The sequence below is a fragment of the Musa acuminata genome, chromosome BXJ1-5 (genome assembly GCF_036884655.1).
Source record: "Musa acuminata AAA Group cultivar baxijiao chromosome BXJ1-5, Cavendish_Baxijiao_AAA, whole genome shotgun sequence".
Lineage (NCBI taxonomy): Eukaryota > Viridiplantae > Streptophyta > Magnoliopsida > Zingiberales > Musaceae > Musa > Musa acuminata.
Genome location: NC_088331.1, coordinates 9350697 through 9372686, shown reverse-complemented (window position 1 = coordinate 9372686; position 21990 = coordinate 9350697). Strand labels below are relative to the sequence as shown.

At 41.8% G+C, this 21990-nt stretch overlaps 3 protein-coding genes across 5 annotated transcripts; 2 read left to right on the top strand and 1 right to left on the bottom strand.

Moving 5' to 3' along the window:
- The first annotated feature begins 3600 nt into the window (after positions 1 to 3600).
- LOC135674970 (zeatin O-xylosyltransferase-like) lies at positions 3601 to 5379 on the top strand. The gene has a single exon (XM_065185234.1). The coding sequence runs from the start codon at positions 3774 to 3776 to the stop codon at positions 5199 to 5201; it is 1428 nt and encodes a 475-aa protein (XP_065041306.1). The 5' UTR covers positions 3601 to 3773; the 3' UTR covers positions 5202 to 5379.
- Positions 5380 to 9035: 3656 nt separating this feature from the next.
- Positions 9036 to 13581, top strand: LOC135673679 (uncharacterized). 3 transcript variants are annotated; one of them, XM_065182827.1, is made up of 3 exons: positions 9036 to 11278; positions 12858 to 12946; positions 13056 to 13195. In XM_065182827.1, the coding sequence occupies exons 1-2, from the start codon at positions 9659 to 9661 to the stop codon at positions 12909 to 12911; spliced, it is 1674 nt and encodes a 557-aa protein (XP_065038899.1). In that variant the 5' UTR covers positions 9036 to 9658; the 3' UTR covers positions 12912 to 12946; positions 13056 to 13195. The 3 variants fall into 3 exon arrangements, with proteins under 3 accessions (XP_065038899.1, XP_065038900.1, XP_065038898.1); XM_065182828.1 differs by lacking the exons at positions 12858 to 12946; positions 13056 to 13195 and adding an exon at positions 11488 to 12846; XM_065182826.1 differs by lacking the exon at positions 12858 to 12946 and having other exon boundaries at positions 9060 to 11278; positions 13056 to 13581.
- Positions 13582 to 15163: 1582 nt separating this feature from the next.
- LOC135673678 (histone-lysine N-methyltransferase family member SUVH2-like) lies at positions 15164 to 18895 on the bottom strand. The gene is made up of 2 exons (XM_065182825.1): positions 16759 to 18895; positions 15164 to 15513 (listed from the first exon to the last, which is right to left on the bottom strand). The coding sequence occupies exon 1, from the start codon at positions 18753 to 18755 to the stop codon at positions 16854 to 16856; it is 1902 nt and encodes a 633-aa protein (XP_065038897.1). The 5' UTR covers positions 18756 to 18895; the 3' UTR covers positions 15164 to 15513; positions 16759 to 16853.
- Between the last annotated feature and the right edge of the window lie 3095 nt (positions 18896 to 21990).

Genomic DNA, 21990 nt, shown 5'->3' with positions numbered 1-21990 from the left:
AAATCAATCAAATAAATTATCTCTAGGCATAAGCAATGATTTCTTGTAACGATGAATATTTTATTCTCTTTTAGTTTCCATGATAAATTAAATATTTATTATTCGAAACATATGTTGAAGCATCAATATCAATCTATTAAATATTAGAAAATAACTTATATAACGTTTGATAAAAAACCTTTAAATATTAGGTTCATACATTTTCCTTTCAAATCAAATATTATAGTTATCTTCACATAACCTTTTTTTCAATAGAAATAGCACTTTACTATGTAGATTTTCCTTTTACGAACTCAAGTGATTTACGCTTCAACTTTATTTTATTATTATATATTCTTTAAGTAGTACCCAAAATATTATGAGTATTATCTATTTTTATCTTAATTTTTTCTATTAGTTAGCTCATTTAAGTTTCACTTATTCTTAATTTTATTATAATAACTTTTAAATAAGTCAAACTAAAAAGAAATAAATTAATAATAAATTATATGAAAAAATATTTAACCACATTCATGTCTATTGTTCTTGAGCTGATAGGTTTGTCAATCATATTAAAGATATAATCTTGAATCTTTTAAATACCATCATACTAAATTTTGATCTTTCATTAATACGTCGATTTATTCATAAATTTAAATTGATCATTAAATATTCTAGCACACTAGTTATACACTATAATAAATTATAAATATTATTAATAATTATCATAAAATCAAGTCTCTTAAATTTTTTTGATCATTTATCTTAATTATTTGTTCTAGAACTTTTAGTAGTTAAGTTTGTGATCATTTCAATTAATCTAATTAAGGTTTTACGTACCTAATGTAAATTATATATGCTTAAGTCATTTAAAATTAATTAATCTAGAAATCATACCGATATTTATAAGGATAGAATGAAAGAAATATCACTTTAAGCGGTTGCCCAAATTGCGCAGCCCTATCCCTGTGTGACCTCCTTACTATGCGTGGTTGTGCCGTCGCCGTTGAGTAACACCACCGCTGCACTGCAGAGCGACTACCATAGTGAGCAACTGTTCGCTGCTGTGTTGCGGAGCGATCGCTGTAGTGCCTAAGCAAGGCACTACCATCATTACGGTGTGCAACCTGCATGCTGTCTGTGGTTCATCCGCCAGGGTGCAATGTTTCCCCTTTCCATCGGACTCCTTCCCGCGAGACCCAAAAGATTGTCGTTCATCCGTCGCGACTCCTTTCCACGACATCCTTCAACTCCAACATCAACGGCTCGCTTCCGCCCATTCTAGTAACACAACACTGTTGCTCCTTGCTATGCTATCAGCAACAGCCACTTTCACTGTGTTCCGTCGCCTGGCAACAGTGTCCCGTGTTGTTGTCTACCACCTGCAAAAGCCTTGCCGCATGCAGCAGCATCGCCTGTGCAGTGCACGATGCAACCATCACCACATCGCTCGGCCTTATGCGATAATTGGTTTGGACCAACAGCCTTGAAGTTGTGTTTTTGTTTATGAAAACAAATAGATCATGTGAGGCAAACATCACATGATCAGAAATAAAAACATCTTTTCATAAAAAAATGATAATAATAATATATCTTATGCAAAATAGATCTAATGTACAAATGGATCAGAAATAGATCGCACAAATATATCAAAAATAGATCTAGTTTCTTTAATAATCTACTATTACTTAGATGTCATTAATATAGATATGAAACTAATTGTGAGAAATATTATTATTATGTAAAAATTTAATTCTATGATTGAAATCAAATATCGTAGATATGAGATAAAATATGCATTCCTTTTAGACATGATAATCAAAAAGGTGCTATCGTGAATTTGTATAAGAAAAAAATAAGCTAGAATCGTATTATCTTCTCTTACTATCATTTACAGGATTGCTATGAGATATTGATCATGGACAAAGAAGAGATAATAAAAGATATGTAATTTCTCAATAATATCACTTATTTATATATCCGTATATTCAGAGTTTTTTATAGATCTTTCCTTTGATAGGTCGATGTAGAGGATACAAGATGATTAATTATGAGAGTTTTCTCAACATCTTTATCTTTTAAAGAAGTCTAATATAATTAGAATTTTTTTCTGATCGATCATTATACTTAAATTAGAATTAAATTTATAATATATCTTAAATCATATAACCTAACCGTTGTTGGTCGGAAGGGACGACGTTATGACCCGGTCGAAAAGAGTTGTTGATATGGATATGGAACAGTGGTTGTGCATGGTCCAGCTCGAGGAAGACAGACGGGTTTCACGCCAGTTTTCTCAACTACGACCGCTTGTGCATCCTTCAAAAAGGCAGTGCTCCGTTCCACGTCATAGTACATGACATAAACGTTGCAGAGACAGAGAAGGACACTGCAGCAGCACGAGAAAGGGCGGGCATTTCATGACTAAATCTCTGGTCCTTCCACCTCCTGCCATTGCCACATCCAGGACTCCGTCACTGCGTCACGGTAAGCAGCATCGCATCTCTCTTCCACACAGCTTCCCGTCATCATTTCACGGATCTACCAGTCTCACCTGCCTGCTTCCTGCCCTACGTGGTGCATTCAAATTCCGGCGTGGTCTATGACCATCCCGCTTTGTCTCCGTGCTTGTGATCGACCGCTGTCCTGGAGATTCGCGATAGGACTTGCCGACGGCGAATCACCGTGTGCACGCATACGGGGGCAGACGAGGGAAAGCTTCTTGGCCGGAGACGGAGAAGCCGTTCCCACGAATCGAGGTGATTTGCTTGGTGCTAATAACACCGGAGAGAGTAATAAAAGAATCAAATTATTCTAAGAATTGATACGTTCACTCTTCGGATGACGAGATAGATCATCACGAGCAGGTTGACAGATTGAGGCGTAATAATGGGCATCGACTCTGACGTCAGGACAACATCAATCGAGTCGGGTGTCAAGCACGACTCGTTCGATTTGCATGTTACTATCACGTGCCACACCTCTCTCTCTGTCTGCCATATCCGTATCAGTGTGTAATTGTGCGGGGCCCTTCGGCAAGAGTGGGCCCTCCCAATTTCTGTCCATGGGTTGGCGCTTTGGCAGAAGACAGCCGACACGCAACGTGGAGGTTGTCAGGTCCGACTGGTTCTGCATGCAACCACGCCGTGCCACACAAAAGCAGTCCCATCGCCCTCTCTGTTCGTGCGAGTTCATCCGCAAAATCCAAGTATGCGTCGGAAATTTCCGTGTCATGCTCGACGGCATCAAGGTGTCTTATTAGAATTTCATCCTTATCTTCTTCGAACACATAATCCTATTGAAACAAAAAAATTATCACACGATCTTACAATAAAAAGAATAATTTAGCATGATGTCATAGCAAAACAAGACAAGTATAAAGTCAATCCTGCCAACTACGTATTAACGTGGGAGCCAATCTAGTCAGTCTAGAGGAACGCAAAATGCATAAATGATTAAATATTATGTTTAAATTAAATGCAGCACTCACAAGAACATGATCTATAACTATTAATTATTTGATAAGCTTACGTGACCCTCATCAGGACGCCTGCCACATACTGGTGGTGCAACATTCTTTGTATCATGTAAAGTTTTGGGTAACCAAAGATCATAAGCTCCTCGATCCAATCTAACCAGCTTTTCTCTTCTCTTATAGATATATATAGACACATGCTCATCAACACAAGGAGAAACAGAGAGAGAGAGAGAGAGAGAGAGAGAGAGGCGCCAACCACTGCGACGTGCGAGATATTTCCCATTGCTTCCAACGTACAAGCCTCCTTCTCGACGCCATGGCTCAAAGCAAAGCAAAAGCTGAACCGATTACAATAGACGTGGCCGTGGTGATGGTGCCACTCCCTGCCCAAGGTCACCTCAACCAGTTCCTCCACCTCTCCAGTCTCATCTCCGCCCGCGGTCTCCCCATCCACTACGTCGGCTCCGCCACCCACAACCGCCAGGTGCTAGACCGCGCGTCACGCCTCCACAACGGCGGTACCGCCTGCCGCCCCATCCATTTCCACGATTTCCCATTACCAGACTATTCATCCCCTGCTCCCGAACCGGACGCGGCCATCAAGTTCCCCGGCCACCTCCAGCCCGCCTTCGACGCCGCCCGCCACCTCCTCTCCCCACTCGCCGACCTCGTACGCTCCCTCGCTTCCCGCTCTCGCCGCGTCGTCCTCATCCACGACTCTTCGATGACCTTTGCGGCCGGTGCAGCTGCCTCCCTTCCCAATGTGGAAGCTTTCTGCTTCCACACCGTATCAGCCATCGCTGGCTTCTTTTTCCGCTGGGAGTTACGCGGCAAACCACGCGAGCCTGCCGTAGAGATTTTGGAGCTTCCTCATGTATCCAACGAGGACTGCATATCGCAACAGTTCTGCGATTTCGTCCTCAGCCAGCAGCAAACGACGGTAGCCGACTCCGGGCGCCTCATCAACAGTTGCCGCGCGATCGAAGGCATGTTCATCGATCTGGTGGCTCGAGAGCCGGAGTGGCAGGACAAGAAAACCTTCGCCATCGGACCACTGAATCCGATCACCTTCAACCAAGCAAGCGGCAATGGCGCTAGGCACCCGTCCATCGAGTGGTTGGATCAGCAGCCGCCGTCCTCCGTCATTTACGTGTCCTTTGGCACCACATCAACCTTCTCCGACGAGCAGGTGGCTGAGCTCGCAGCGGGGCTCGAGGCTAGCGGTCAGCGGTTTCTTTGGGTGTTAAGGGACGCCGACAGGGCCGACATCTATGCCGAGACTGGTGGTGACGCCGTTGAAAAGGAGAAGCTGCCATTGGATTACTACACAAGGGTGGAGAGAAGGGGGAAGGTGGTGCGGGGCTGGGCGCCGCAGCCGGAGATCCTGGCGCACCCGTCGACCGGCGGATTTATGAGCCACTGCGGTTGGAACTCGTGCATGGAGAGCTTCAGCGCGGGGGTGCCGATCGTGGCGTGGCCGATGCATTCGGACCAACCCCGGAACGCAGTGCTGGTGATGGACGTCCTCCGTGTGGGGTTCCACGTGCTCGACTGGGACAAGAGGGCGGAGCTGGTGCCTTCGGCGACCATAAGTGACGTGATCGAGCGGCTGATGGCTAGCAAGGAAGGGGAGGAGGTGAGACGGAGGGCGAGAGAGTTGGGAGGTGAAGTAAGGCGAGCCATGGAGGAAGGTGGAAGCTCCAAAACCGATCTGGATGCCTTCGTCGCTCATATCATAAGATGACAGATAGTGATGATGTCAACTAAGTAATTTATTGGAGCATAGTGGCGGCATCGAACAAGTCTAATATGGAATGCTCCTCATGAATTCATTTATATATTAAACATATCTTTTCCATGTCAATTTACGCTGTATTATTTCGCATGACATATTCTTTATGGATATTGAATGGTGAGTCTCATTTATTTTTTTGTGAAAGTGGATTGTGTGAGATACGTGTTCGTTCTGTTGCCATGAGACAGTCATAATTGAGTGGGAGATACCTGTCCATCTCGGTCCCAAAAATTCTTCTATTGTGGATGTGGCACGTGTTATTTCTGTCAGTGGCCAACATTGACACGACTACAGAAATGGCACGTTCGTAAACTGATGGAATTGGTGGAGTCATTGTTTCGATCGAAGAGACACGTATTTAAGAGTCCCACACGTGATGGTCTGGCGTGTGTGCCGGTGCTGCAAAACATTTACCTCCATTTTCTATGATATAAATCAATCATAAGAAGAAGAATCACTTGTAGCATTCTCTATTTTGGATTTTGGTCTCAACCCACTTACATTGGATGAGGGTTGGGCTACGCAACCCAACTCGGACTCGACCTAACCGATGAAATCGCCGCGCAGTTTAGAGAGTAGATTTGTGGGCGGGAAAGATTAGAAACTTTGTTGAGGAGGCGGCGAGAGGCGAGACGACGACCACGTCGAAGGATTCTTGCGAAAGACGGCAAGTAAAGGGCGACGACGCGCGCTCTCCTTTCCCAGTTCTCTCAGAGCGTTTGCCCCTCTTTGCCTTGCTCCCCACCTCTTGAATTCTGCAACATAATCTGCATAGATGCGAGTTTCTGATGTCAAATTAGATTTCTTATTGTTCTGTATGATCTGGTAATAGCGTCGTGATGTCCCAACTTGACAGACTTCCACCATTGATGTGCTCGATTTAGTTTTCAGATGCAGAATCTGAGATTCTTGTTGGCCGCCTAAATTATCTGGGGTTTTAACTGATCAGGGTTCGGCAAGAGTCCTAAATCTCTAAATGGGAATCTGCTTTTATTGTTCAAAGGCATTTCCTTTCAAATTTTGTTGATTTGTTATAGATGATGTTTCATTGGAACTTTTCCGAAAGTTTAATATGTACATTTCTTTCATCATAAATCAATATGCAGAATCATTTATGGAGGCCTCACCAACAAATAGGTTTTCTGATGGTTGCAAAACACTCATTTCTTTTGTGATTTTAGAGTTTCCAGATTAAATGGGCCAACTATATCTATATCAAACATCTGAAGTTAGAGTTCAATTTGGAGAAGGATGAATGCAATTATAAACTGATTGCCTTTTCTTAATCGCTGTGGTCAGATTAAGGATTATGATATTAACAACGACATGGGTGTCTGGTGTTTACATTGTTGCAGCTTCTTCGGCTGGTGGGCCTTTAAAGTGCCACCGGTAGTATGAAGTTATAAACATTACTGTACTAGATGGATCCATGGTTCTATGCAATGAAAATCTCATAATGGATTTGCACTTTGTTGTAGACATGCAAACCTTTCGCTACCTTATTACATGATTAGTGTCCATAATTCATGTGGCTTTAGCTTTTGCTTATTTTGTTTACGTTTTACCAGTTATCAGGACTCATTCCTCATGATGCTGCTGTATAATTTGATACAAATACTAGGGATCAAGAAAGTCGAGGAAATGTTAATGTTCTAGTGAGATGTTTTCTGGACAGATTTGTGTGATGTTGTCTGTCTTCATTAGAAAGGTTTTTTTGAAGAGAAAACTAGATGCATCATCATATTGTTTCATGCCCCGAACATGTGATTTCTAATAGATAAAGTAGACATATATATTGCCTGAGGACTACTAACCAGCTAATCCTTCTTTTCATGGCACCTTAATACCTATCATGAACCAGGGGATAATAACACGCACGATTCCTGTACATCAAAAACATCGTTAGGACATGTTGTAGATTATCTCAGTTTGGGTGATGATAAATTCAATATCCTTAGATTTTTTCCCTTATCATTTTTATATCTTGAACTACAGCAGCCATAGTAAGCTCCTACATTTGCTGTTGTTCTTTCCTGCACATGATGTTGCCATATTTGACAAATATAAGGAACTTCCAATGTGTTCGTTCACAATCTTGTGCCAAAGACCAAAAAAAATATTGAGGAGGTTTTTTTCTTTTGAGTTTCCTTAGATTATTTATTGGTTACAGTAATTAATTTTCTGGTTTATCTAGCTTGGATATTGCAATTTACTTTGTCTTCTACTTACAGGAGAATTGATGGCTGTCCTTTGTTGCTCAGTTATTCAACCATGTAACCATTTTGAGAGTCTTTTAACATTCATTCCCAGATATGGTCGTCTTCTTATACCACAAGCAGGAAGGGCAAAGGAAATGCGTCTCGTGTGGCCAGGGATACTTCAACCGCTTGGAGATGGAGGTACGCCAACACTCACCAAGTATACACAAGGGTAGCTCATCTATAGTGAATGAGATGCTAATCATTAAACCCAATGTGACAAGCACGGTCCCAGAGAGCCAGCTATCCTAGTAAGAGACACTGCATTATTTTGAATCTGTGGACGAACCACAATTTGGCACTTCATGCCTCAATACCTACTCTTGAATATACTATACGAGTCGGAACTCTTAGATTACGGACATTGTTGCACATACGGAGCATTCAAACATGGGGGAGGAACAGAGGCATCTTTGACTCCCCAAAATGAGGGTGGACTAATCAGCAATCCAACCCCCGTCCTCTGTCCTCTCTCACCACCATTCCCAAGAACAGTGACAACTTTTATCATCCCTTTCTTCTCAGGGTGGGCATCCACCTCCCCCCTCCCGTGTGAGGACAAAAAGATCCTACCTACACTTGAGCAATCCTCCAACCATATGATCGATGGGGGGTCCCCAACCTAGGTCTGTGCATATGGCTAGTGGTCCCTTGGCTACTCCATGTTCTAACGTGTTCTTTTCTATCAACAAAAGAGATCATGAACTTTTCACCAAACATCCTTACCCAACATTAATATCTTCCATATGTTTTTATAGAACGAGCGGTGGATAAGTTATACGAACAGGTTACCCATGGAAAATTCTCGATTCTTGGAGTTACTGTTCTTCTTAGCTTTAAATTGGAAAAAATAGAAGGCGATGCATCGTGTTTGAATGTGTTGGTAAGTGAACATAATAGGGGGCTAATCTTTAGTAAAAGGAGTAGACTCTACTATAGTTGGAATTATTAGCCCCACGAATCCCCCATGTTTCTTCTTTGGTTGGCCCATCACATGGTCATTGATTAACAAATTGAGTGCTTCTGTTGCAGGAACACAACGAACTTATAGCTCGTGCTGCTCATGTGATCCTGTCAATTATGAGCTGCAACCAGTCCTAATGACTTCATTTATTATTTCGCAAGATCAATCAACATAATGGAGGATGTGCCAACCACCTCGCAAAAATCATCAATTACCACAATTACTAGCTGTGTCCACGTAGATTCTTGAAGCATATAATGTTGTATGATGTTGTGGTGGATTAGGTAACCAAGGGGGCTCCTAATTTCAGTGGGAAGACCAAATAATTAGCCACGTCGTCGTTATCAAGTCCAAAGATCGACGTCAGGAACAGCAGTAAGCCAATCATGAACACATCCCTACCCTCCAATCGACGCCTCTCTCGCTCCAAAAGCTTCCCCTGATTCATGAAACGGTCGGGTCACTCCCGGCCCAAATCTCACCGACGCGTCCTATTACCCCTCGTGGGTCCCTCCTCCACCGCCAAAAATAGCAAAAAATAATTGCTCTTCCCTCCGTCCCTCCCTCTCTCCGACGTCCCTACCTCACCAAGAAAAAGGAAAGAAAAATACTATATATAAGGCTACTCTCTCTATCTCTCGGTATGCATTTCTTTTCTCTCTCAGAGTGGAGGACTCTTTGTATCCATAACTACTTGTGTTTCGTCACTTGCTGCGGAGGCGAATAGATAAAAGGAAAGGAGGAGAGAGTCTCCTGAGCTTTCCCTTCTCTTTCTTGTTCTCTTTTCTTCTCTTTTCATATTTCCTTTGGATTGCGTCTGTGCTCTTCCTTCCGCCATCCCTTCCTTTGATTCCGCGTTCTATACCCCTCTCTCTCTCTCATTCTCTTTCTTTATCTCTTTCGTTCACAGGTATAAATGCACACACAAATTACATAATATCTTCTTGTAGTAAAGCCCAACAACATGCACTTGGATTGCTCTGTTTTCTTCAGATCGGACCTCCTCGTTGTTCCATCTGCTGTTGTTGCAGTTTCCAAATTTGAGCTGAACAAAAGAAGAATGAGATATTAGACGTTTTGTTTGCTGTCAATTCCTCTCAGTCTTGATGCTTCTGCTTTCTTGAAAGCTGAATAATTTGAGCAAAGAAGAAGAACGAGAAGAGAGAGAGAGAGAGAGAGGAAGAATGGCCGCGACGGATCTGATGAAGTACGCGCACAGCCCGGCCCACAGGGCCGTGCTCGCCCGCGACTACGCCGGCCTCAAGCGCGTGCTCGCGGCGCTGCCCCGCCTCGTTGACCCATCGGCCATCCGCACGGAGGCGGCGTCCGTCGCGGAGGAGGAGAAGGCCGACGCCATCTCCGGCGTCATCGACCGCCGCGACGTCCCCAACCGAGAGACCCCGCTCCACCTCGCCGTCCGCCTCGGCGACGCCGCCGCCGTCGAGATGCTCATGGCCGCGGGCGCCGACTGGAGCCTCCAGAACGAGCAGGGCTGGAGTGCGCTCCAGGAGGCCATCTGCGCCGGCGAGGAGAACCTAGCCAAGATCATCGTCCGCCACTACCAGCCCCTCGCCTGGGCCAAGTGGTGCCGCCGGCTGCCGCGAGTGGTCGCCACCATGCGCCGGATGCGGGACTTCTACATGGAGATCACCTTCCACTTCGAGAGCTCCGTGATCCCCTTCATCTCCAGAATCGCCCCCTCCGACACTTACAAGATCTGGAAGCGGGGGTCGAACCTGCGGGCCGACATGACGCTGGCCGGATTCGACGGCTTCCGGATTCAGCGCTCCGACCAGAGCATCCTCTTCCTCGGGGACGGATCGGAGGACGGGAAGGTGCCGCCCGGATCCCTGTGCATGATCTCTCACAAGGACAAGGAGGTGATGAACGCTTTGGACGGAGCGGGCACGCCGGCCACCGAGGCGGAGGTCCACCAAGAAGTCAAGGCGATGTCCCAGACGAACATCTTCCGGCCGGGGATAGACGTCACGCAAGCCGTGCTACTTCCGCAGTTGACGTGGAGGAGACAGGAGAGGTCGGAAATGGTCGGGCCGTGGAAAGCAAAGGTTTACGATATGCATAACGTGGTGGTGAGCGTCAAGTCCAGGCGAGTGCCGGGAGCGATGACCGATGAGGAGTTATTCTCGGCCTGCAACAACAACGAGACTGAGAGCGAAGAGTTCGAAGACATCTTGACGGAGGAGGAGCGGAAGCAATTGGAGAAAGCACTCAAAATGGAATCCCCTGAGGTGATCGACCAAGTCCAATCCGATGTCCATGTTGCTCGCCGGCATAGTTGCTATGAGCCCAGGGACATACCGATTGAGGATGCTAGTAGTAGCAGTAATGGTGAGAGTAGACAAGATAGGAAAAGTTGGTTTGGTAATTGGGGAAAGAGAGCCAATTATAATGGGCAGAAGAGGGTTATGCCTCCAAGGAGTTCACTGTGTGCAGAGGAGAAGGTGAGTGATCTCCTGGGCGATTCTCCATCTCAGAACCAGAGTATGCCTGGAAGGCATTCGGTAGAGGTTGTGAACAGGATGGAAGATCATAGGAGGGGAAGAGATAGGGATTCCAAAAGACCTGCAACAACCTCCGAAAATGGATACAGACGAAAAGAGAACAGCAAAGAGAGTGAATATAGAAAAGGTTTAAGGCCTGTTCTGTGGCTCTCTCCTGATTTTCCACTTCGGACGGAAGAGCTATTGCCGCTGCTTGATATTCTAGCGAACAAGGTCAAGGCAATTCGTCGTCTGAGGGATCTTCTTATGACAAAGCTCCCTCCTGGAGCATTTCCAGTAAAGGTATGGAACATAGACTAGTTAGTTATGGAAACTTTACAATTTCTTCTCACATTGTTATGTTTACAGGCTTCACATGCTCATGTTACTTGAGCATTGCAATGATTTATTTGCAATTGTTGCATATCTGTTTAATCACTGTTTACATTTGTGTCTTCAATGTTACCCTTATAAATGGGTCTCTTTTGATCTATGTTACTTGCTATGTGCAGATTCATTCACATGAGCTAGATTTCCACTCCATCACTGGTTTACTGTAAATTACTTTATGCGGGAGTATCAGTCTATCTTCAGTAATGGTGTTTCTAAGATATAATCTGCCATGCTGTCACATCAGTTCTGTAAACAACCCTGCTTATTCCTTTGTTTCTAATCGTAGTAAATTTTGTTCTAAAGCCATTAACTAACATACCAACTTAGACATGCTTGGTCTACTATGTCCATCTGCAACTTTAATATATATCCAGCACATGCTTGGAATAGTGACTCAAATTGCCTAGGACGTCAGTGTCCTAATATATCACCAGTAGAGAAAGTCGAGTGTTCACAAATTGTAGGTGCCAAAAAGGAAAGAGGAAAAGCAATGGAGACTTGAAGAGACACAGGAGCAAGGACTTAATAAACACTGCTTGATCTTGGATGTGTCTCACATTAGCTCCAAGTGTTGCATGAGGATCTATCTAGCTGTAACTTGAGGTTCTAGGTTTCTAGTGGTATTGCTACTGTGGTTGCTGTATCCTATTATTGGAGTTGAAAGAGATAAAGCATACCTTCTTAGTGTAGATTACATTAAGTATCCTGATCAATATATTTCGACCAATTCTTTGCTTAATTGTTGTAGTTTTCATTTGTTATTTTTGGGCTGATCCAGTCCGCCGGAAGTTGTGAGGGGAAAAGCTTTTCCTATAGGAGAGTCCTTTGTACATGCTAAAGTTGGAGGTTCTTTTAGTTCCTCTAAAAAGAATTTGGTTCTTGTTCACATTTTATGCGAGTACATCTTTTTCTGAATATTGAGGTGGAATTGGATGTTTATTCCAGGACTTATTTCCGATGTAATATGTTACCTGGTATGTAGTATATGATGCGCCTCTAATCATCCCAAGTCATAGTTAAGGACAACATCCAAATATCATTTCCTTTTGTGGATTCTTCATATTCATCAGTTTTTCAACTCTAGGAGTGTAGCAGCTATAGACAAGCTCGCTTTGGAACTTTTACATTTATAGAAACTTGCACATCACTCAATAAACCTGGCATCTTGTGATGCATCATTATTTGTCACAATGGAGAAAACAATTTAAGTGATCGGATACTAGAATGTTATTTTGCAACCATACTATATGCCCAAACTATATTTGCAGATTGATATCGTTGTGAGTTTGTCTCAGGATTTCTCGAGTTTCATATGCTTTTATGCTTTTCACTATCTTATTACAAATAACTAAATAATTAATGAAACCTATTGCTGACAGGTCAGAATTTTTGGGATGTTAAAGTAAATTTTTGGCAAGTAATTGCTTGTGTAACTTTTGTAAAGAATGATTCAGGAGAATGTGATGAGACTTCTTTGATTGCTGTGCAGAGAAAGAAGACAAACTTAATTTTAATTCCTGTCAGTTGCCTATCTGTAGTTTGAAACTTACCCATTCAGCAACAGTTATGGTAGCAATGGCAAGCAACTTCTCCTTAAGAAGTTCTGTTTTCTTCGTAGCATTTTGTTACATGTTTGGTTATATGATTCTCTTGTGCATCATTTAAGGCAATCAATAAATTCTTTCAGGTTGCAATTCCAGTTGTTCCTACTATCCGCGTCCTGGTTACTTTTACCAAGTTCGAAGAATTACAGCCATTGGAAGAGTTCTCAACACCTCCCACTAGCCCTGGGAACAATAGTCCCCAAACACAGACATCATCAAGCTCCTGGATTCAATGGATAAAGGCACCATATCGTCAAAATTACTCGATCACATCAGGACCAAGTAGCCGTGTGGAGGACATACAAGACCCGTTTGTGATTCCACCTGACTATAGTTGGACTACTCCCGAAGCGAAAAGGAAGAAGATGCAGGAGAAGAGGAGTAAGTCCAAGAAGGGAAAGGGTCAGAATCAGTGAACACTATCTGGATGAAATTTGAGAGTTGACAGAAGACTCCATGATGCTCAAAGTTGTTATAAAGTCGATATTGGAAGTCTTTGGTGGCAGTGGCCAGTTCGATTTGTTAAAATCTGTTGGCATATTCTTTCTTAGGCTGAATGTCAATACATTTTTACTTGCTGCTTCTAACCAATTGACATGCTTGATTTCATTATTTCTTTTATATCCGCTCCGTTTGTTGTATCTTGAAATCGAAAGGTTTTCATTTCATGTGGTACTTTGCTCTCTTTGACAACAATGTCCTCCATGTTAACCGGCCATTTTGCGTCGATGAATTATCAGGATTTACTTGATGCTTGTTCCAATTTTGCCACAATTAACTTGCCGAGCGTGTTTACATGTGTAAGATTGAAGTGTATGCTTCGTACGTGATTGTCTATGTGCATGTGGTACATGTAAACAACCTCAATATTAGACGAAATAGTTGAACTATAAACATGTTTAGCCTTCACTTTTCTCCTTCCTGGATAAGGTTTTCTGAATCCTGATTACTGCAGAAGTGATAGATAGGTTAGTTCATTGTTGTGTATTAAATTCAATTTATTATTAAATATATTATTGTATATGTGATAGGTTATGTATGCTATTTAATGTAATAAAAATACATTTCATTAAAAAAAACAAAAAGATTAGCGTCCTTTGCTTATTGTGATAAGTGGTGATTAAGTGTTTGCTAAAATTGGGTTTCCAAATCTTGTTATTAGTAATCAAGATCTTTGACGTTGATGACCTAACTCCGAAATAGAGTACGATCTCTCTAGACTTGTTACATGCACAAAGACAAGGTCGAGGGTACTTTTTCGTGTAGGTTCTTTCGTCACTTCAGTTAGTATAGAGGTCTCTCGATCTAGAGTTAAAGTTATGTTTTTATACTGATCTTGAGGAGAAAGAATATCCCATAAAGAGAAAGAATATCCCATAAAGATTTTATGAGGAAGGCAGTTCATAAGAAATTATTCGACCCGAGCTACCCCTAGACTTCCAAAAATATTCCTACGAATATTATGTACGAAAGATAATTTCTATTCGACCCGAGCTATCTCTAGACTTCAAAAAATATTCCTACGAATATTCAACGGGAGAAACTTGTCCCAAGTTATCTTATAGACTTTCGAGAATATTTTTACGAATATTCTATAAAGAAATCATTACCCCTTAGACTTTCAAGAATACTCCACTAATAAAAGAGACAATTCGTAATTGACTCGGACAAAAGTATTCCTACAAATATTTTATAGAAGAGGTAACTCAGATAACTAACCCAAGTTACTTTTTAGACTTCTATCTATGTGAGCAGAAGGATATTAACCCTATATGATGTTGATGTGATGAATAATGATTAATCGGTTTTATATTCCCTATCACCTTGCAAAACTAATTTAATCTACCAATCCCAACACTGACATAATATGATCTCCAGACATACTTTGGGAGTTGGCCACACCGGATGTTGTGGCGTTACATGTCAGTTGACACGGACATATAGCTCTTTCGATTGGTGCCAATATTATGAAATATTGTTATGCACAGGAAACATAGATAAGCTGTCCCAAATAGTTCCACTGGATGCCAACATATCCGCAGCCTTAAGTGTCTCGGCTGCAACATATCCGCAGCCTTCAAAATTCTAGACTTGCGCCTTTAATTTGCTCCAGCACAGAATATAAACACTGCTGGTGATTCTGCCTCGCTTGGGCTGTCGGAAGCTTTTTCCAAGTGCACAAGTAGAACAATTGAACATGAGCATGCTGCACTTTCTACCACTCAGTATAATTGTGCTACACATACATGTACACGATGTTCCCCAAAAGAACATCTAATGCTAAGTACTATAAGGTTTAAATGCTACAGTCTTCCAGTTTCCACAGATACATCCAAAACTTGATCTTCTTGCTGCATTATGCATGTGCATCTTCTCATGCTTTACAAAAATGCTTGCAGATTTCTGCTGCTGTCAAAGCAGTTATTGAAGAAGACCAGAGTGGAAAGGATAAAAACATCATCACCTGTTCCTTCAGGAGAACAGATCCTTCAGGGACATTTTGTCACCACAATAATTTATGCATAGTGGTATTTTCTTCTCCTGCAAGCATCAGATCAGACATTTTACCAGGAGAGATACACAAAGATAACCATAAACTTGAAAACATTCAGCAACTAATGATTTCAAAGCTAAACATGAGAGATTTCTAAATAATTAATGTGATGTCCATGTTCGATGGAATGAGTGTGAAATCATTCCATTGAGGACCGAATGAGCGTGTGATGTTATCTAACAAATATTACACTTCAATTGCAAATGCTAATATCTTGAATGATCAAATCAAAAAGGTATTCCATCTCATAAACCAAGTATCAATTTGTATGTGCACTAGTTGGTGACTACAATGAACAATGAGATATGATGATTAGCTGGAACTAATAATTAATCATGCTTCAGTATGCCATCTTTGCAATCATAGACATGATGAATGCTTTCTACACCGGTATAGATTTTACTAGAGTATCTGCAGAAAAGTAATTGAATGCTCATCTGGTGACACAGAACTTTTAATATATATTTCAAACAAACTATAACGACATCCATTGCCTTAAAGAATTCATAGATTATATTCTTGCAGAAAGTATAGGCAAACATATTAATATGAGAGAGAAAAAAAGTCAACATTGTTCTTTGTGTATCTCTCTGGACAGATCTGCATTTCCTTGTTCATATATATGACAGTACTTGGAATGAACACTATCAAGGTCTTGCTAAGTTTTCCATCTTCAACTCTGTGTGTTTGATACGAGCATGGCAACTGGACACCATCATGCTTGAGATAATTTGAATGGTTCGGTAGATGATTAGCAGTAAATAGTAATCATATCAAATTGAACTTCAGCTTTAAATACATTCACTATATAAAATCATAAAACTACTGCAGGGTCAGATATGCCAAAGACTTCAAGAAATGCACAATGCAAACGAGCACTCTAAGATATAGAGTATGAGAACTCCCTCTTGTGGGTCCTAAACTCTACCTCTTGATCTGCTAGAAACAAACATCAATAACGTGAAACATAGATTAAGAAAGCATGGAATCATTGTATCATGACAAAAGAATTTTTTCTAGCATAGCACATAATGTAGGCCATTGAAATTTTCTATAACAGAGTTAAATTATGCATACACATGAAGAACATGATAGGTAAAATTTTTTGTGCATATCGTAAAACTTGAAAAATAATTCATCAACTTGCTAAGCAATGAAGCAATTACCCTAGGGTAGTGAAAGAACAGAGAAAAAGAAGTTCCAATATGCTATACATTATTGAGAAAATTTACCAGTAAGCAGCCGGTTACTTTTGAGGCAATTGGTGGCATGCTCTCAAAGGAAGCATTGCAACTTCAAACTTGATCACCTTCATGACAATAAATGGCTACATTGTTAGTTTCCCCACAGATTCATCTCCAATCCCATAATCAATACTCAGTTCCCTTAATGGAGGTATGTTCTCCATCGCAAAGATCATAACATGAGGATAGGAGACATTATTGTGATCAAATAGTACAAACTGCACAAACACATTTGGGCAACAACTATGGCTCAGATAACAAGCTACATTCCTTGATGTTGAAACATCTAAGGAGAAGTTCAGGCCGGGCAAGGATGGAAAGTTTGGTGACACGTAATCTGGTAAGATATCAGAAACATCACCCCACTCCTTCCATCTTTCTGGAAACTGGCTAGGATGCACTAAACAGTGGCCATTTGCAGAAAAAAATTCGGTTTGCTGCTGAGTTAGCACGATGCCGCTAAACTCACAAATAAATGTCCCAGCCAGAATCAAATCCAGTGATCTCACTCCCCACCCCGTCTCTTTTGACCTGAACACCTCCAACTGATGCTTCACCCCTTTCTGGCTCACCCGATTGGGACAACTTGGCGGGCACCGGCACAAGGGGCCACACTCATAAATCAATGGCTTTCCCCTCAACAGAATCCCATTTTCATCATATGCAAATTCACCACCATTTTTCTTGGCACAGTAGCAGTCAGCTGAGCAATTCGAGATGCATTCACATCCGTTTCCTGCATCAGCATTTGCCTTCCCTTGGAATGCTTCAACGGGGAAAATTGGACAGGCGAGATACTCAAAAAGCAGTGGTTCCCGATCATCGTCGATGTCATTAAACATGGAAACTGAAAAATTTTCCTTTCCCATCGAGATATCGAGGCTCAAGTAACCGGCTGGCCTTGCACTCAATGGATTCACCTTCAATTCCTCAGCAAGCTTGAGGATCCCACTGCCCATCTCATCCTGCCCTTCAATTCTCAAAAGCTTGTACTTATATATGCCGAACCCTGATTTGCCTACATCCATCCAGCAATTGACGATCTTGTAAAGGCCGTCATAGACATAAATCTTCCCGATGGGGCTACGATTGGACTTCAGCCCTCGAATGACTCGAATTTCAATTCCATAATTCATGCTCCGTTCCATCGCAAGATTTCCCCCTTCCAGTTTCTGATCAGTGCAATGTTTGAGCATGTTGGATCCGCGGCCACCATGGCCAGTGTAGACAAGCACAAGCCCACTATCCTCGTCATCCTCGTAGCCACCGGATACAATAATGCTGGTGGCGATCGGCTCGCCTGTAGCACTCCGGCTAGCCGGGACGTAGTCGATGCCAGCCTGGCTCTGGCCGTGCAAGCCAAGAACGCAGAGCTCCATGCGGAAGAAGAAGACATCACCGACGTTGATCCCGGGAATCGCGCCGATGATCCTCCTGTCGCGGTGGAGCCAGAGGTCGCGGTCGCCCATGACGGTGGCCGCCTTAAGGTCGGCGCGGGACCTCTTGCCCCAGATCGCCTCGAAGGCGTCGCCTTTTTTCTCGTCCTGGAGGAGGAGGGAGCGGAGCGAGTTGAACGTGATGCGGGCCCGGCGGACGTCGTCGCGGACGTGGAGCTCGTCGTAAACGGAGGCGCGGACCATCTCGGCTGACCGGGGCTTGCGCTTCTTGCGGGCGACGATGGCGGAGGAGCTGGCGGCGGGCGCCGGCTCTGGGACGAGGAAGAGGTGTTGGTGGTCGGCGGATGCGGCGGAGAAGAGGCGGGCGAGGCGGAGGTACTCGGCGAAGAGGGCGGCGCTCTCGACGTCGACGGCGGTGGGATGGGGGCCAGGGTCGGGACTGGGAGGGGGGAGGAGGGGGTCGAGTGGGCCGGCCGAGCCGAGGTGGGTCTGGTGGTGGTCTGGCGGCTCGGGTTTGGGCTCGAGCTTGGGGAAGGGGATGAGGTTGAGGTCCGGGAAGGGGGCGGGAGGCCGCGACGAGGGAGTCATCGCAAGAATGCAGCGACCTCAAGAACAAAGAAAGAGAGCGGGAGAGGCGGAGAGCGAGAGCGAAGAAACAGAAGAGGGGCAAAATCGAAAGGAAACGCTGGCGGAGGACAAATGGCGAAGGACGCTTTCTTTGTAATTTTGCGTCTCTTCGATGTCCTCCGACGAGTGTGGGACGGCAACCGTGCGAGGTTCAAACATGTGTCCGGTACTACGCAGGGAACAGCATATTTCTGAACGTGTCGCTGTCCGAGTGGCCGAACAATGTGCGTCCAGGATCAACCGATCTCTCGCGAACCACGTGGCATACTCACGCTAGGAGATCATCGGGTTCGCTGAAGCACCGCGAGTCGGCGTATCCTGGTCGAGAACCGGATCCTGTGGGTGGAGAGCGAGATGCCCCTCCCTAGGTCCAACAAAAAACCGTAGTAGTCATTTTCCATTGGCTTAACTTCCATGGGCTCCCCAACCGAGATTGTGCTCGTTGGTTGGTGGGGTCAATGCCTGAACCGATTCGTGCACCAACTGAGCGAGGTAGGAATGGCTGGGGTGATTCGATCTGGTTGGTGATTCGAGGCATGGGGAGCGCGGAGAAGGCTAACACGAGCCGAGAAGCCCACGGAATCGATCACAATCAGTGGCTGCGCGTGGCCTCGTGATTCGTGCAAGTTGCAAATCTAAACTAGCATTGAACGAGTAAGTGCACGAGATTCGATGCAAATTGAGCTTGCATTTTAACTCAATATATTGATGAATATAACCGGAGAAAGAGAAAAAAATAATCAATAATACCAAGAGGTCACATTTATATAGTTTCATATAATTTTTAATTATATACCATACAAACGTTCTTTTTGGTCACAATATTTATGAGATCTGTTTTTATTCTGAATCAAAGACAAAGAAAAAAGGAGTTTCTTTTTGTTAGTCAAAAGGATTTTATTTATTGGAGAAGTCTTTCGGTTGAAAAGTGTAGGCTACCACATCAATAATTAAATCTTCTACCTTTATTTATGTTACCTTTCATAAGATTCTTGTCATTATTATAATTATCGTTATCATCATTGTTGAGTGGTATATTTCACAACCTTTTTTTCATAATATTTATTTTTTTCACTTTTTTATTATAAGTTTGACCAAAGAAACCTTTTTTTTTTCCTTGAGTTGCTAATCAAATTTATTTATTTATTCATCAATTCAAAGTAATGTGAATTCTTTGTGTCAAAAAAATAATTTCCTCCCAATAACTCTCTCATCTGATGTGACGTTTCGTAACTATTAAAGGTTTAAAGTCTTTTTATGATATGACCCAAAAGAATGCTTTCATATCACTGTTGATACCAAAAGTCAACTTGTAGGTATACCACCCTTTAGTTCACAACATGACAACTAAAACCCACCATCCTTTTAAATATTATTATTATTATTATTATTATTATTATTATTATATATATATATATATATATATATAACTATGCACAAAATATCATATACAAATTCTATATGACATCTATCATTTCCTACAACAAATTAAAATTAGAATTTATTTTGGTATTATAAGTGATAAAATATATTCGATGATTTTGAAAAAAAAACTCTTTATTTTGATAAATTCTTGATTAACTTTTTTTTTTAATTTTCGTAGAGCATTATTTTTTTTTTCTATTGTTGTTATCCTCGCTTGTAATCCTCTTTGCCAAGATCAATAATGGCGACAACAAACAGAGAGGTACGGGGACTATATACTCTTGGTCTCACATGTAGCCTCCTTCACTAGGTGACAATGGAGATAGTAAAACAAGGATGATGAGTAGATGGAGAATGTGTGGGTGGGGTGGAAAGTGTCATTCTTATTATTGATTTTAGTATAGATGACAATGATAATGACGATAAAAGAAAGAAAAAGAAGAAACAAAAACTAGGTTCAGGCTTAAGGGTAATATCATTTTTAGAGAAAAAAATTATGGGATTAAAAAAAAAACTTTAATTAAAATTTTCTCAAGATTTTTTTAATAAAAATTATCCAAATATATTTAGTTGGTCCAAAAATAAGTGGATAGATATGGGTGAAAGTAATATGAATGGCTACTGTAAGTGGATAAAATAAATTAAATTAATTTTGTCAAGAAATAACTTATGGCATGGATCTTTGCGCTATTTTTATATCATTCGGTACTTTTGAGACTTTAAACATCACATGACTCTGTCGTTTCCTTTTATTCTTAATGAACATCCTTGTTTTTAAATTGTAGCGGTGGGTCCATACTATCTCTTTACATCTGTGTACCCTTTCTCGTGATTCGAGTAGTCTCACAAGAAAGTCTCTCTGAAATGTTTTTTTGGATTTTCCGGATAATATTTTATTTTTAAAAATTTCATTTGATTTTCCTATTTTCTTCTCATATTGTCTTCTAATATCTTAAATATATTTCTCTTCTCCTAATAAAATAATTTCAATTTTGAAGTGATCTAATTCGATTTTGAAGTTAAACCTAATTCCCAAATTAACATATCAAAAGATCTACTTAAAAAAAGGATATATAGAGAGAGGATTATTCGACATGTAACACAGAGATCGAGGAATTCACAATGTAAGAAGAAGACCCCACTATAAAAAAAAATCTCTCCTTTTAAGAGTACCCCACTATATTAGCATCGTTTACAGCTCATTAGTATACACATACATTAATTAATTAGGTCTCGATCACCATCGTTCCGTCATCTCTCCTCGGCAGGCTTCAACAATTTCTTCTTCCAAAAGAGATGAATGAGTCGACATCAACTACCTCTCTGATCAGAGTATGGAATTATTGATCTATTGAATGTTGTTGGATAACATCATCAAACACCTTCTTGTGCATATATTCTATATGTAGTGATATAGTCCTTTTGTGGTAGTGTGATCTATACAACTAGGTTTTGTCTTATGCATAATTTAAACATGTTATGTGAACAAAAAGAGATCTTGACTATTTGTCTTTCTATAAATGTCTTATTTATCTTTTCATTCGTTGATAATATTATTAATGATGTCACCGTTCCAAGTATTAGACATAAGCTAAAAAACACCTTATTTAGCTAAAATTTATTTAATAAACCATATTTGAAATGAAAGATATACGAGGATGAAGAATGACGAAAAATTGATAGAGTATCTGAACATGCTCAAGAAAATAGTAGATCAATTAGAAAATTGATATGACCGATTGATGTAGAAGACAGTGATTTATTGCTTATT

Bases quoted from the DNA above. Each gene is read 5' to 3' on its own strand.
- LOC135673679 (XM_065182826.1), top strand. From the start codon at position 9,659: ATGGCCGCGACGGATCTGATGAAGTACGCGCACAGCCCGGCCCACAGG. The intron at 11,279-13,055 runs GTATGGAACATA...AAATTCTTTCAG, and splicing joins CTGGAGCATTTCCAGTAAAG to GTTGCAATTCCAGTTGTTCC.
- LOC135673678 (XM_065182825.1), bottom strand. From the start codon at position 18,755: ATGACTCCCTCGTCGCGGCCTCCCGCCCCCTTCCCGGACCTCAACCTC.
- LOC135674970 (XM_065185234.1), top strand. From the start codon at position 3,774: ATGGCTCAAAGCAAAGCAAAAGCTGAACCGATTACAATAGACGTGGCC.